Genomic DNA, 15290 nt, shown 5'->3' on the forward strand with positions numbered 1-15290 from the left:
CTGTCCCTATCTATTTATAAGTCTTTATTCTCTCAATTACTTTGCCTAGCACTTGGTCTACTTCCCTGCAGACCATCTCTTTTTTTTTTTTTGGAAGCCTCATGTGACATAGTCCTTGTTTGGGTCTCTTTTCCAAACAGTTTTTTTTCCTTAAGCCTCAGATTTCTGAAAATTTCATCTTGGAATTAACCACTTGTTTGTTGAGTTCTTTTGTCAAAGAAATTGTAAATTTGATAAATCTACTAGATTTCACTTTGAATTTGAATACTGATTCCTCATTCTGCAGTACTATCTGGGTTTCATTCCCTTCAGAGAGCAGTCTTGAGATCTAAAATGGGGCTATAGTTCATACTATTGTTGATTAACAACTTCATTTGCTGGTGATCTCATTTTCCTGTACTCAGCTGTTTGGACAATTTCAACCCTGTCAGGCAGAAACAGATCTAATGTGGTTTATCACTATTGTTCAACATAAGAACTTTTGTGAATCTTCGGGCTAAGCAGTATTCATTACCCACAAGATCACTAGAGAGGTTGGAAACCCTCCACATATTGTTTCTTGTGGCCGAAGTAGTTGGAAAGCTGGTCAATGAACTCCTCCAGTCATGGGTATATGTAGCTTTTAAAAATTATTTCTTGTGTTCTTACCTGATGTATATAATCATCCCCCTTTAAAAACAAAATAAAACAAAAAAAAAAGCTCAATAGTTTTCTATTTGACAGTACCATCCCCCTATTTCCTACATATATAGAACCTTATAGAATTATAGTAATAAAGATTGTGCCATCAGGTTTCAGTTATGTTCACTAAGTGACAAATTCCATCATATTTTAAATACAGTATTTGTTTGGTGCAAAATCTGAAAATGGCCAGTGTATTATCCCATTTTAAAATTTGTGTGTTCTTAGGCTGTATGCTCTTCTCTTAGTCCTAACATTTTAATGCTTATAGAAGAGAGTTAATGAATTTTTTTTAATCTATGTATTTTAAGAGCAACATGTACACAATCATTTGTTTTAGGTTTTTGAACTATTTGCAGAAACTTCATATTTAACACCACTACCAATGCACGTAATAAACAATGGCCCTTAATTCACTTACCACAAACAAACAAACCAAATTAAAACTCCTGTAATAAAAAATGATGAAGATTTACTATAGGGTAAATCAAATACGGGTGAAAAATTGTAGTTTATTGAAACTCATAACTCAAAAAATATAAGATGCTGTAGTGTACAATATGTTACACAACGCACCCTTAGGTGCACATTCAAGTCAAGTAAGAACTCCATCTTTCCCCAAACCCTGGTACCCTAGTATTTGTTTCATATACAATCATGCACACTTACTTTGCAAGAGGAAGCCCCCAGTATTCTGAGGTGTTAATTAGCACCAAAAACAGCACATTTCATTTAAAAAAAATGAAACTGGGGAGCTAAATTAACTTAGCTAATACTTTTTGACAGACACATTCATGGAATTAAACAACCTAACCTAACCTAAACAGTGTGTGTACTGTACCAGTTTCTGTTATAGTTTGCAATTCTCCCCATATAGCAGTAGTGGAGAAGCCAGTTTCTAAACGAACTACTTATGTACTTCCTACACAAAGTTCATCTGACTTTTTTGTTGGAAATAAGCCTATAAGGGGTGTGGAAAATCTGGATCTTTCAAGGACAACTACTGGTCGTAAGTAATGGAGTTGTTTTAAGGCAAGGTCTCCACAGTCTGTTAGTGCCTTGTCCAATATGGCCCTCAAGTTTTCTAAAGAAGGGATAGATGTCGACTCCGTTGATAATAAAGGCTGTACTTCTGTTAACTGCCCATGCACTGCAGGTCCATGATTTTGGGGTATGCTTACTTCTGTGTTTTCACACACAAAGTTGTCTACTATCACACTCCTTTGTAAGTCTCTATCTTTTTGTAAGACACCACCTATTTGAAATTGTTCTGGGGACTCCCATTCATCATCATCATCATCTTTTTCCTCACTTTCCTGAATAAATTTTAGAAATGAGGATTCAAATCCCATTGGTTTATATGCCTTTAAATCAAATGGTCTGGACAATGAATGCTTCTGAACCTTGTTTCTTGTGGGGTGGAGTGAATTTTTTTTAGCATTCTGATTGCTGTGTTGCCAGCCTTCTGTCTCTTTCTCCCTTGGTAACTGCAAAGGTAAACTGTTAAAATAAGAACTGTTTTCTCTACTTTCAGGTAAACCTTCAGTTTTACACAAAGGCTCCGTTATACTACATTCTTCAAAACAACTGGTTTTTGAACTATGTTTATATTTTAAAGTGCCTGAATACAAAAAAGCACCCGTGTCAAAAACCACATTATTTGCTGCACTCCTATTTTGATTTTCATTGCCAGTATCTTGATGATCATAAGCAGTGTTTGGTACACAATGTTTTCCATTTTCATGCAGGTTGTCTGTGTGCATTGTATTTTCCTTTTTAAACTCTCTGGGTTCCTCTTTATTTAACGATAGTTCTGTTTCTGAAGAGGGTTCCTTTTTAACCATTGTACCACTTTTAACACAAACTACCAGTTTCGCAGTCTGTTGTTCTATATACATACTGGTCATCTGATGTGTGCGTTTATAATGCCTCACAATACTGCTTTCCAATTTTACTACAGATAGACACCCTTGAACCATGCAAGGGTACTGAGTCTGGTTAGATTTCTCTCTGCACATTTTCAGGGCTTCCTCCTTTGTTTTAAAATGAATCAAATGTTTTTCTTTATTTTTGCCAATTTTCTTAGATTTTTCTTTTATCTGCTTCTCATTCTCATTTATATCATACTGATCTTTCAAACAGTCTTGTTCATTTTTATCATTAAGCAGATTATCCTGCTCCTTTTTATGTTTTCCAAGGAGACTACCATAATATTCACTATGGCGGAAATATACATGTTGAGAGTAATGGCTGTAATTTGTAAAAATCCTATCACAGCCATTAAGGTCACAATGAATTTCAAAGTCTTTGTTTAGTTCTTCTTCATTAGCATGCTGTTCTATCAAGTGATGCTTTAGCTTGTTAAAAGTATGAAATACAGCAGGGCATTGAGGCTGGTTACATCGAAATCTTGCAGATTCCATTTCAGAAAGCACTTTTTGATCCTCTAACTGATCAAGGTTATGAAAGTCACTGCAATGCTTAGCAAGAGCCTTAGAACATAAAAAGCGTTTACTACATTCTTTGTATTTGCATGCAAATATTTTTTTACATTTGACAAGTTCCCTTTTTGTTCTTGCTTTGTCTTTTTCTAAACAAAGCTGTTCTTTGTTATACTGATGTACAGTTCTATAGTGACGAATCAAGCCTTTCTGATTGGTAAAGGCAGAGTTGCAACTTTTATGAATACAATGGAATGGTTTGTGGTACTTATGCAATATATAACATAAATTTCCTTTGGCAACTGTTCTTTTACTTCCTCTCCCCTCTCTTGCTTCCAATTCTTCCCTGTGGCTGTTTAGTGAGGATATTTTAGAGGGTTTTCCAGTTACATTACTATCTGTGTCTTCACTGGATTCCAAATCAGTTTCAGAACTACACTCTTCCTTCTTCGGGTGACACAGCTGCTCAGCAGATTGCTCAGTTTGTTCAGTATGCTCTTCATCTCTATTAGTACAGAAACCAGGCGTTGAAACTGCATTATTTTTTAGCTTGCCCTCTGCACATGCACCTATGTGCTCACATTTTTCATTAGCAAACAGCTTGTGAGTTATCTTCTCATTGCCAATTTGATGTTTGTTTCTATAATGAATTCTAAGGTGTGTTTTTCTTGTAAATGATCTTTGACAAATATGGCATTTAAATGGTGAATACCGATGCTGAAACATATTTAACTGAAGAACTTTTTCCTTGGAATAATTATGTTTTTTAACATAATGCATTAAGAGAGCTTCTCTGGTCACAAACTCATATTTACAGCCTTGACGTTCACAGAAAAATGGTTTAGCTGCCAGTTGAGTGAGATACTGTGTAGGTAAGTTGTGTTGTTGATCTTGAAAATGAAGTTCTGAGGTAGTTTCATTGACAACTGATTGAGGACTCTTGGCATCATTTGATGGATATGACTGTAATGACCCTAAAAAAGGCTTGTGTGTTAAAGTGGAAGAATTTGCAGTAAAGTTAGACTTTAAACTTAAATGTTTCAAGCCCAACAGAAGTTCCAACATGGCATCTTCAATATTTGGCACCGTAGAACCTTCATAAAAGGAAGTTTCTGGGGAAGAACAAATTTCTTCCTTGAGACAATTTTTTCTTTTAGAATTTGTATTACAATACAGACTTTCTGGAGAGTCAGTATTTGTATCCGAATTATGCCTAAGATCTGCACTAAGATCTCCAGTAGTTTTGCTGTTTTGACTATCATTGATTAGATTAAAAATATCTTTAGCTTTGATCCCCATCTTTTTTTTGTTATGTTTGAAATGGTATGGATGAACCCTTCGAAGATGTTTTTGCATACCTCTGGCATTTTTGTATGTTGAACTACATCCTTCAAAACCACAGGTAATTTTTTTCCCATCAAAACAAACTGCCACATGGGAGCATTGTTGTTTTAAACCGGAAGGGTGAAAGACTCCCTGTTGGGATATTAGGCTACCAGGAATTGTTTGATTCTGAGTTATTGTTTCTATCAAAGGGGATGCCTGCTTTTTGGTTACTACAGTAGTGGTTCTGTGGCTCCCAAAATAAACACTACAGTTGCTTTCGCTATCAGTTTCGTCATTGTCAGAGACAGCTTCTTCCTTAATCTGTAGGATTTCTTGAGAACTTGTTGAGCCCACAGACAAAGTAAGATTTTCATATGGACTAAAATGATCTGCTTGATCAACCAGTTGAGACTCAGGAAGATAACTGCAACTGTCTTTTGAAATAGGCTCTTCAAGTTTAACTGATGTCTCCTTCACTTCTCCATTTGATATTGTAATATTATGCATTACAAGGTGATTCTGAAATTCTGTTTTTGAATAATAGAACTTTTTGCAACCAAGAAAGTTACATGTGTATGATGCATCCCTAAAATGCTGAGCTTCATGGTGGTAAAGCTGCCCCAAGTCACTGAAAACTATGTTGCAGCCATTTAATTCACACTTATAACGTAGATCTTCATGCATTTGTTTGTGATTTAATAATTCATTAACAGACCCAAATCTAGCATAACAATCCATAGACACACACATGTAAGGCTGAGGACCACAATGCACTCGTTCGTGCTCCTGCAGATGAAAGGATGTCATGAAGTGACGTCGGCAAAAAGCACACTTCTCTCTTCTGTTTTTCATATCCAAGTAGTGTTTTGCATTTTCATCATTGTTTTGATGTTCAGCCTTTAGATGTACACTTAAATATTTAAATTGCTTAAATACTCTAGAGCAGTCTGTGCCAGGACATGGATATATGTCTCTGTCTTGCAGATGGTAATTTTCTAATTGGCTAAATGTGACATATTCATGTATGTCACTTTTGTTTTTTTCAGATGATTGTGGTTGCTGCTGCTTTTCCTCTGGTGATGCATAAGGGTTTCTGGATGTACTAATCTTTTGTGGTGATCTCTCTTTTTTCAACAGTATTTTCTTTTTTGGTCTATATGTTCTACTAGGTGGCATTTTAACATGCTCCATTACATGTGGTACAAAAAATTCCTTTCTCTTGAACTTTTTTGTACACACTGGGCATGTATAAATACCATCTTCCATGTGCATCTTAGAATGATGTAGTATTCTAGCCTCTATACATTCCCTTTTGCATAACACACAGAAGAATTTGTATTGGAGCCATCTCTGGTATCTTTCAGAAGATCCGATTGGCTTTTTCACTCTTGTTTTCTCCTTCTGTTGATGTGATGCCTCTTTTCCTCCTTCATAGTATTTATGTTCTTTAGTCTCATCACAATCACTCAAAAGAGTTTCTAACAAGTCAGTTTCATTGACTGACATATCATTACAACTTGCATCGTCTTCAGAATCAGAAGCGTCTTTCCCTAAGAGTTTAAGACAATGCCGTTTTAAAGTCTTCCAGTCCCAAAATTCAGGATCAAATGGCCAATACGCTTTTAAAGCTAACAGAAGCTCACAACGTAGTGAGTTGGGAACCAGTGCATTTTCTTCATCAAATTTCTGATCTGGTTGCAAATGCAATTCTTCCAGCACATTGTATCCATCCAAACTTGGCTCGAGCAAAAACTCAGTGAGCTGACATGCTCTTCTAACTTCAAGATCCACTGGTAAAAGGCATGCAATTGTTTTACATACAGATGTCTTCATTTCATCATTTCCATTTGATCTGATCTGAAGCGCTCTCACACATAACAAAATAGACACAGCAAGACCTGCTTCTTCTGCCTGTGTGGTAAAATACAAACAAAAGTTATTTTTCATTTTTTTGATAGATGCATTCTTCCCTGAATCACACACTGTGGAACAACTGTATCTACATCTTGAAGTCTGCCTAAAGCTAGAAGTGATGTTTAGAATAGCTATAATAAAACTCTTAGCAGAATAGGCAAATTGGCAGCAGAAAAAATTCCAAATGGAGAAATTTGGGAGAACAAAGACACACTTGCACACTAAATTCTATAAAATCAAAAATTAGATATTGAAAAGAACTATTAGGCACTTTTAAAATAAATACTGATGGGTTTGCAAGTATAATCTTGTATGTTATACCCTTATAAATTCTAACTTACTTAGCTATTGAGCTTCTACCATTTCTCTTGGCAAACTCTCACTGGCCCCCACCTCCACTGTTGTTTTCTTCTAATAATCTAATTTTCCTTTGGCAAATTTCATTCTATCATTCCTAGTAATACACAACAATTCCACTTCGTCCTTAGAATTCATTCTAATATTTGTAAAATTGTAGTTTGGTCAAATTATATACATTTCTTTTATTTTCTCTCCTTATAAGTTAATTCCTTAATCATTTTAGTTGGTCTTCTTTGAATTTCCTCCAACTGTTTTTCAAGCTTTGTCAACTACGTACACCCCTGGACAAGCAACTGGGATCCACTTCTCCTGTGGATAGTGGTGATTTCTTTTTGGGGGGGGGGGAGGGGGTGGGGGGAGGGGAATATCAGGGGATAATAGACACCTGAAGTTCATCCTCCATTCCATATGCTATTATGTTGTGACAGTTCCTGCTTTACCTTGGTGGGTCATGTGCTTATTGGTGGATTTGTTTGCCTTGGAGCTTCACCGCAGCCCTCAGCTTGGCCGTTTTTCTGAATTCACAGTCCAGGTCGATGACTCCTGTGTCTGACCAGGAGTTGGGAGGATTTGGGGGGAACCCGGGCCCGCCCTCTACTCCGGGTTCCAGCCCAGGGCCCTGTGGAATGCAGCTGTCTAGAGTGCCTCCTGGAACAGCTGTGTGACAGCTACAACTCCCTGGGCTACTTCCCCATGGCCTCCTCCCAACACCTTCTTTATCCTCACCATAGGACCTTCCTCCTGGTGTCTGATAATGCTTGTACACCTGAATCCTCTAACAGTCCGCATTCTCACTCTCAGCTCCTAGTGCCTCTTGCTTCCAGATCCTCACATGTACACCACAAACTGAAGTGAGCTCCTTTTTAAAACCTAGGAGCCCTGATTAGCCTGCCTTAATTAATTCTAGCAGCTTTTTGATCGGCTGCAGGTGTTCTAATCAGCCTGTCGTAATTGTCTCCAGAAGGTTCCTGATTGTTCTGGAACCTTCCCTGTTACCTTACCCAGGGAAAAGGGACCTACTTAGCCTGGGGCTAATATATCTGCCTTCTATTATTCTCCTATAGCCATCTGGCCCGACCCTGTCACATACCCCCCCCCCCCCGCTCAACACTACGGGGTTGGGCAACTTGGGACGTCAGGCAGTGTACTCGTGACAAGCCATCTGCATTGCCATGGTGGCTTCTAGCCCGGTGTAGTATGGTGAATTGGAAAGGTTGTAGGGACAGGAACCATCTGGTCACCCTTGCGTTCTTCCCTTTATTTCGCTGCATCCACTGGAGAGGTGCATGGTCGGTCACAAGGGTAAGCCGTCATCCCAGAAGATAATAACGTAGTGTTTCCATGGCCCATTTCACAGCTAGGCACTCTCTTTCAACCACGGCATACTTCTGCTCTCTCAGGAGGAGTTTTCTGCTGCGGTAGAGGATTGGGTGTTCTTCATCTCCGACCATCTGCGATAGAACAGCTCCCAATCCTACTTCAGATGCATCTGTTTGTAAAATGAATTCTTTGTTGAAGTCTGGGGCTTTAAGCACGGGGTTACTGCAGAGGGCTGTCTGTAGATCCATGAATGCTTTCTCTGCAGCATCTGTCCACTTCACCATGTCTGGACCCAGGGCTTTTATCAGGTCTGTCAGGGGACTCGCTCTGGTAGCAAAATGGGGAATAAATCATCAGTAGTACCCCACCACACCCACGAATGCCCGGACTTGCTTTTTCTGATTCGGCCGGGGCCAATTTTGGATAGCCTCTAGTTCATTTAGTTGGGGCTTGACAATGCCCCTTCCCACAATGTAGCCAAGGTATTTAGCCTTGGCTAGCCCTATAGCACACTTGGCTGGGTTTGCTGTGAGGCCAGCCTGTCCTAGCATGTCCAGAACTGCTTCCACCTTTCCTAAGCGGGTTTCCCAGTCGGGGGTGTGAATAATCACATCATCCAGGTATGCCGCTGCATAACTTCTATGGGGCCGTAGGAGCTTGTCCATAAGACGTTGGAAAGAAGTGGTTCGGAACTATTTAGAAAAGCTGGACAAGCACAAGTCCATGGGGCTGGATGCGTTGCATCCGAGAGTGCTAAAGGAGTTGGTGGATGTGACTGCAGAGCCATTGGCCATTATCTTTGAAAACTCATGGCGACCGGGGGAAGTCCCAGACGACTGGAAAAAGGCTAATGTAGTGCCCATCTTTAAAAAAGGGAAGAAGGAGGATACTGGGAACTACAGGCCAGTCAGCCTCACCTCAGTCTCTGGAAAAACCATGGAGCAGGTCCTCAAGGAATCAATTCTGAAGCACTTAGAGGAGAGGAAAGTGATCAGGAACAGTCAGCACGGGTTCACCGAGGGCAAGTCATGCCTGACTAATCTAATTGCCTTCTATGACGAGATAACTGGCTCTGTGGATGAAGGGAAAGCAGTGGACGTGTTGTTCCTTGACTTTAGCAAAGCTTTTGACACGGTCTCCCACAGTATTCTTGCCAGCAAGTTAAGGAAGTATGGGCTGGATGAATGGACTATAAGGTGGATAGAAAGCTGGCTAGATTGTCGGGCTCAACGGGTAGTGATCAATGGCTCCATGTCTAGTTGGCAGCCGGTATCAAGTGGAGTGCCCCAAGGGTCGGTCCTGGGGCCGGTTTTGTTCAATATCTTCATAAATGATCTGGAGGATGGCGTGGACTGCACCCTCAGCAAGTTTGCAGATGACACTAAACTGGGAGGAGAGGTAGATACGCTGGAGGGTAGGGATAGGATACAGAGGGCCCTAGACAAATTGGAGAATTGGGACAAAAGAAATCTGATGAGGTTCAACAAGGACAAGTGCAGAGTCCTGCACTTAGGACGGAAGAATCCAATGCACCACTACAGACTAGGGACCGAATGGCTCGGTAGCAGTTCTGCAGAAAAGGACCTAAGGGTTACAGTGGACGAGAAGCTGGATATGAGTCAACAGTGTGCCCTTGTTGCCAAGAAGGCCAATGGCATTTTGGGATATATAAGTAGGGGCATTGCCAGCAGATCGAGGGATGTGATCGTTCCCCTCTATTCGACACTGGTGAGGCCTCATCTGGAGTACTGTGTCCAGTTTTGGGCCCCACACTACAAGAAGGAGGTGGAAAAATTGGAAAGAGTCCAGCGGAGGGCAACAAAAATGATTAGGGGACTGGAACACATGACATATGAGGAGAGGCTGAGGGAACTGGGGATGTTTAGTCTGCGGAAGAGAAGAATGAGGGGGGATTTGATAGCTGCTTTCAACTACCTGAAAGGGGGTTCCAAAGAGGATGGCTCTAGACTGTTCTCAGTGGTACCAGATGACAGAGCAAGGAGTAATGGTCTCAAGTTGCAGTGGGGGAGATTTAGGTTGGATATTAGGAAAAACTTTTTCACTAGGAGGGTGCTGAAACACTGGAATGCGTTACCTAGGTAGGTGGTGGAATCTCCTTCCTTAGGAGTTTTTAAGGTCAGGTTTGACAAAGCCCTGGCTGGGATGATTTAATTGGGGATCGGTCCTGCTTTGAGCAGGGGGCTGGACTAGATGACCTCCTGAGGTCCCTTCCAACCCTGATATTCTACGATTCTATGATCTATGAAGGTGGCAAGTGCCCCATGCAGTCCAAAAGGAAGAACAGTACAATGAAACGGACCCTCTGGTGTAGAGAATGCCGTCTTTTCTTTCGCATCTTTGGCAAGGGGAATCTGCCAGTATCCCTTTGTTAAATCAAGGCTGGTCAAAAATCGGGCATTGCCCAGGCGGTCAACTAACTCATCGATACGGGGTATGCATCGAATTTGGATATCTCATTTAGCCCGCGAAAGTCATTACAAAACCTTGTGGTGCCATTGGGTTTGGGCACCAACACAATCGGGCTTGAGCACTGATTGTGGGACTCTTCGATGACTCCCAGCTCCAACATCCTTTTTACCTCTGCCTTGATCTCCTCCCTTTTTGCTGCTGAGACCCGATAGGGCCTTAAAGTTACCTTTGCCCCAGAGTCTGTGATAATGTGGTGATATGCTTCGGTGGTCCGGCCTGGTTTGGTTGAAAACACCTCCTGGTATCGGCTGATCATCTCAGTTACCTCCTTCTGGTTTGGTGTCAGATCAGTGGATATCCTGATCTGCTCCTGCATATTATTTCCCTGCATTGGGGTCTCTTGGTCCACTACACACGCCTCTCGTCGGTGCAAGGCTTTAAGACGTTAATGTGATAAATTTGTTCTTGTTTCTGGCGTCCTGGCTGCCGCACCTTATAGGTTACTTCCCCCACGGGTTCAACCACCTCATAGGGCCCCTGCCACTGGGCCAAAAGCTTGCTCTCTGCTGTGGGTACCAACATCATCACCCAATCCCCTGGTTGGACCTGTCGGACTTTTGCCTGGTACTTGTAATGGGTTTGCTGGGCCTCCTGCGCCTTTTCCAAATGTTCCCGTACAATAGGGGTGACCCGGGCTATCCGTTCTCGCATCTGCAACACATGGTCAGTTATATTTCTCCCCTCATTGGGTTTATCTTCCCAGATTTCTTTTGCAATATCTAGTATGCCACAGGGGTGGCGTCCGTTTAATAATTCAAAGGGGGAAAACCCAGTTGAGGCCTGAGGTACCTCCAAGATTGCAAACATAAGGTAGGGTAGTAGGGTGTCCCAATCATTCCCGTCCCGCCTTACCACTTTCCCTATCATTGCCTTGAGGGTTCGGTTAAACCTTTCTACCAGCCCATTGGTCTGCGGATGATAGACTGAAGTTCTCAGGGTATGTACACGGAGCAGCGTACAGAGGTCCTTCTTTTGCTTCGACATAAATGGGGTACCTTGGTCTGTTAATATCTCCTTTGGTAGCCCCACTCGGGCAAAGATCCCCACCAACTCTTTAGCTATCGTTTTAGAGGCCGTGTTGCGCAGGGGGACGGCTTCTGGATTATGCTACTCGCTACCCAGAACGATAAGTATATATTGGTGGCCCCGGGCTGTCTTCTCCAGGGGTCCCACTAGATCCATGGCTATTCGCTAGAAGGGGACCTCTATGATGGGAAGGGGTACTAAAGATGCCCTCAGGTGGGGATGGGGACTGTGCAGCTGACACTCCGGGCAGGACGCACAGTACCTCCGCACTTCATGTACTCCGGGCCAGAAGAATGGTCGCAGGACCCATGCCAGGGTCTTCTCTACCCCCAAATGCCCCCAAAAAAGAGGAATATGGGCCAGATTTAATACAGCATTCTGGTGTTATTGAGTTACTAAGATCTGCTGTACCTTCTGCCCCTGTACTGGTGCAACCCGGTATAAGAGATTCTTCTTCGTTATGAAGTAGGGTCCTGGTCCCTGGGTTTTCCCTTCCACGGGAACCCCATCTATTTCGGTCACCTCCTTCCTAATGTTCTCGTACCGTGGGTCTTCAGCCTGGTACCATCCAAAATTTCCTCTCCCGGGGCTAATCTGCCCGAGATCTAGGGGGCCAGTCTCTGTTGCCTCTACTAGTTCAGAGGCGTTAGTGTGTGGGTCAGACTCGGCTGCTTCTCCCTCCTGGGTGACCTCCTTTTCAGCTGCTCGGGTCCGCCTACCTACGAGAGCGACCCTCTGGCTTTGGGCCAGTATTCGGGTTCCCAAGGCCTTAGCTGCCCTTCTTTCCCTTTTCGTCTTTCTATGCTGTCTGGGAGTGGAGAACAAATCTGGGGATATTTCAGAGAAGGTTGGGGGTTGACAGTCTACTGTGGATGCCTCACTACTTTCAGGGCTTCCCCCTTTCTCCAATTCCCCTACCAGGAGTAAGTCTCCAAACCCTGGGAAGTCCCTCCCTATGAGCACTGGGTATGGGAGTTTAGGGACTACACCTGCTGCTACCTCAGTAGTGTTCCCCTGAATCTCAATTTTTACTGGGATGGTGGGGTAATAACCAACTGTTCCATGGACGCATGTCATCCCCGTACGCTTAGCCCACAGCAGCTGACTACGCTTCACAAGCTTCCCCGAGACAAGCGTGATAGCACTCCCCAAATCAACCAGTGCTGTGGTCTCTACCCCCTTTAGCTTCACTGGTCTAGTGTACATATGTGGGGTTAGTGAGACCCCCACAAGGTGGATTAGGAAGCATGGGTCTGCCCAATTCCCTAGGTTACACTGCATAGGCTCCTTGGCATTAGGACACTGTGCAGCTATGTGTCCCCACTCCCTGTAGGCGTAACATCTGTATGGAGCCCTAGGCATTCCCTGGTCTCTTGGTTTGGGTAGTCTAACATCACGATCCTCTTCCCCCTCAGTGCTCCGACTCTTTGTGGCATCTGGTGGGCCTTCAGCCCCTCTCTTTTTCCACCTGGGTTCTCCTGGTGGCCCAGTCACCCGAGCTCTAGGGCTTGGTGCTACTAGTTTAACGCAGGGTGCTTCTTCCTTAACTGGTCGGGTCAGCTCCCTCGCCATCCTTCGCCCTTCTACCAGCGCGACAACTTCGTCATAGGTGGAGGGTTCGTTCTGGTTTACCCAGTTGCAAAGGTCTGGCAGTAGTCCTCTCATGTACTGGTCGATGACTAGAACCTCTAGTATCTCCTCTGGATTCCGGGACTCAGTTCGTAACCACTTTCATGTGAGATGGATGAGGTCATATAATTGGGACCACGAGGTTTTGTTTTCATGGTACCTCCACTCATGATATTGCTGGGCCCGCACTGCAGTCGTTACCCCAGATCTGGCCAGGATCTCTGCTTTCACTTGGGGGTAGTCTGCCGCAACCTCTTCAGGCAAATCATAGTAGGCCTTCTGGGCCTCCCCACATAGGAATGAAGCGAGGATGCCAGACCACTGTTCTCGGAGGCAAGCCTCCCGCAGGGCTGTACTCTCAAAGGCCAGGAGGTATGCCTCTACATCATCCTCCCACGTCATTTTCTGCAGCCAATTGCTGGCCCGCACGATCTGCGTCCCATCATGGCCATGGTTCAGCTCTGTAAGGGTCTTTACCTGGTTTACCAGTTCCCGCAACATAGCCCAGTCTTGAGCAGGCTGGTCCATCAGCAGGCGATTAGTCTCTTGCTGCAGCCACACTGACTCCTGTTAGGCGGCTGCTTGGACACGAGTAGCCTCCTGCTGGGCAGCTGGGGCTTGTATCAGTGCCCACACTACCTCCTCCATTGTGGTGAAAAAAATAATAAAAATAGACCCTCTTCCCTCATCCCCCCCCCTTCCAAACACCTTCCTTCTTCCGCCGCGCTGTGGACACCAGCTCCCACTTCTGACACCAGTTGTGACAAAGTTCCTGCTCTACCTTGGTGGGTCTTGTGCTTATTGGCGGATTTGCTTGCCTTGGAGCTTCACGGCAGCCCTCAGCTTGGCCGTTTTTCTGAATTCACAGTCCAGGTCGACGACTCCTGTGTCTGACCAGGAGTTGGGAGGAACCCGGGCCCGCCCTATACTCCGGGTTCCAGCCCAGGGCCCTGTGGAATGCAGCTGTCTAGAGTGCCTCCTGGAACAGCTGTGTGACAGCTACAACTCCCTGGGCTACTTCCCCATGGCCTCCTCCCAACACCTTCTTTATCCTCACCATAGGACCTTCCTCCTGGTGTCTGATAATGCTTGTACACCCGAATCCTCTAACAGTCCGCATTCTCACTCTCAGCTCCTAGTGCCTCTTGCTTCCAGATCCTCACATGTACACCACAAACTGAAGTGAGCTCCTTTTTAAAACCCAGGTGCCCTAATTAGCTTGCCTTAATTGATTCTAGCAGCTTCTTGATTGGCCGCAGGTGTTCTAATAAGCCTGTCTTAATTGTCTCCAGAAGGTTCCTGATTGTTCTGGAACCTTCCTTGTTACCTTACCCAGGGAAAAGGGACCTACTTAGCCTGGGGCTAATATATCTGCCTTCTGTTACTCTCCTATAGCCATCTGGCCCGACCCTGTCACAATGTATATTCCCATATGCAAAGTCAATTTTGTTTGGCTATACAGCAAAGAATCATTTTACTAACTCTCCCCAAAATCTGTAATCAGGCTGGCTCTGTGAACGAGGGTGTGATCCTGGTACACAGAAATTGGTAATGTTGGTGCCCTTCCACCCCCCAATTCCTTTTAAGAGAGACATTGAGGAGTGGTGATCTACTAAGGTCAGCGGGCATCCTCTGACTACATCAGTATAAACTTTTAAGAAAGACTGCAGTCCATCCCAAGCCCTTTCATGGCTTACATCCTCCAGTCTGTGAATCACTTGTTTGTTTTTCCTCTCAAGAGGATGCACTCCCTTAATACTCAAATTAACAGCCACAGAGTTCAAGGCCAGCAGGAACCATTAGATCATTTCATCTGACCTCCAGCATGTTATAGCCCATTACATTTTACTCAGTTACTCCTATATTAAGGCCAATAAATTGTACTGGGCTAAAACATAACATGTGTTTGACTGCAGCGTGTTTTCCATCCAGTATCTGAAGACATCAGAGATGGAGAATCCACCACTTCCCTTGGTAGTTACTTCCATTGGATAATCACCTCACTGTTAAAATGTGTTCCTCTTTTCCAATGCGAATGTGCCTGGCTTCAGCTTCCAGTCATTGATTCTTGTTATGCCCTTCTCCACTAGATTAAAGAGCCCT

General features: G+C 43.7%; 1 protein-coding gene across 4 annotated transcripts in view; it reads right to left on the minus strand.

Annotated features, from left to right (window-relative positions):
* Positions 1–1173: 1173 nt before the first annotated feature.
* RLF (RLF zinc finger) overlaps positions 1174–15290 on the minus strand; it is a 95701-nt gene continuing 81584 nt past the window's right edge. For all 4 annotated transcript variants that reach the window (XM_078849438.1, XM_073317643.1, XM_073317646.1 and 1 more), the window contains one exon: positions 1174–6359. In XM_078849438.1, the coding sequence (XP_078705564.1) occupies positions 1593–6359 (4767 nt within the window). In that variant the 3' untranslated portion in view covers positions 1174–1592. The remainder of the gene's footprint in view (positions 6360–15290) is intronic.

This window comes from Lepidochelys kempii, chromosome 19 (assembly GCF_965140285.1).
Source record: "Lepidochelys kempii isolate rLepKem1 chromosome 19, rLepKem1.hap1, whole genome shotgun sequence".
NCBI lineage: Eukaryota > Metazoa > Chordata > Testudines > Cheloniidae > Lepidochelys > Lepidochelys kempii.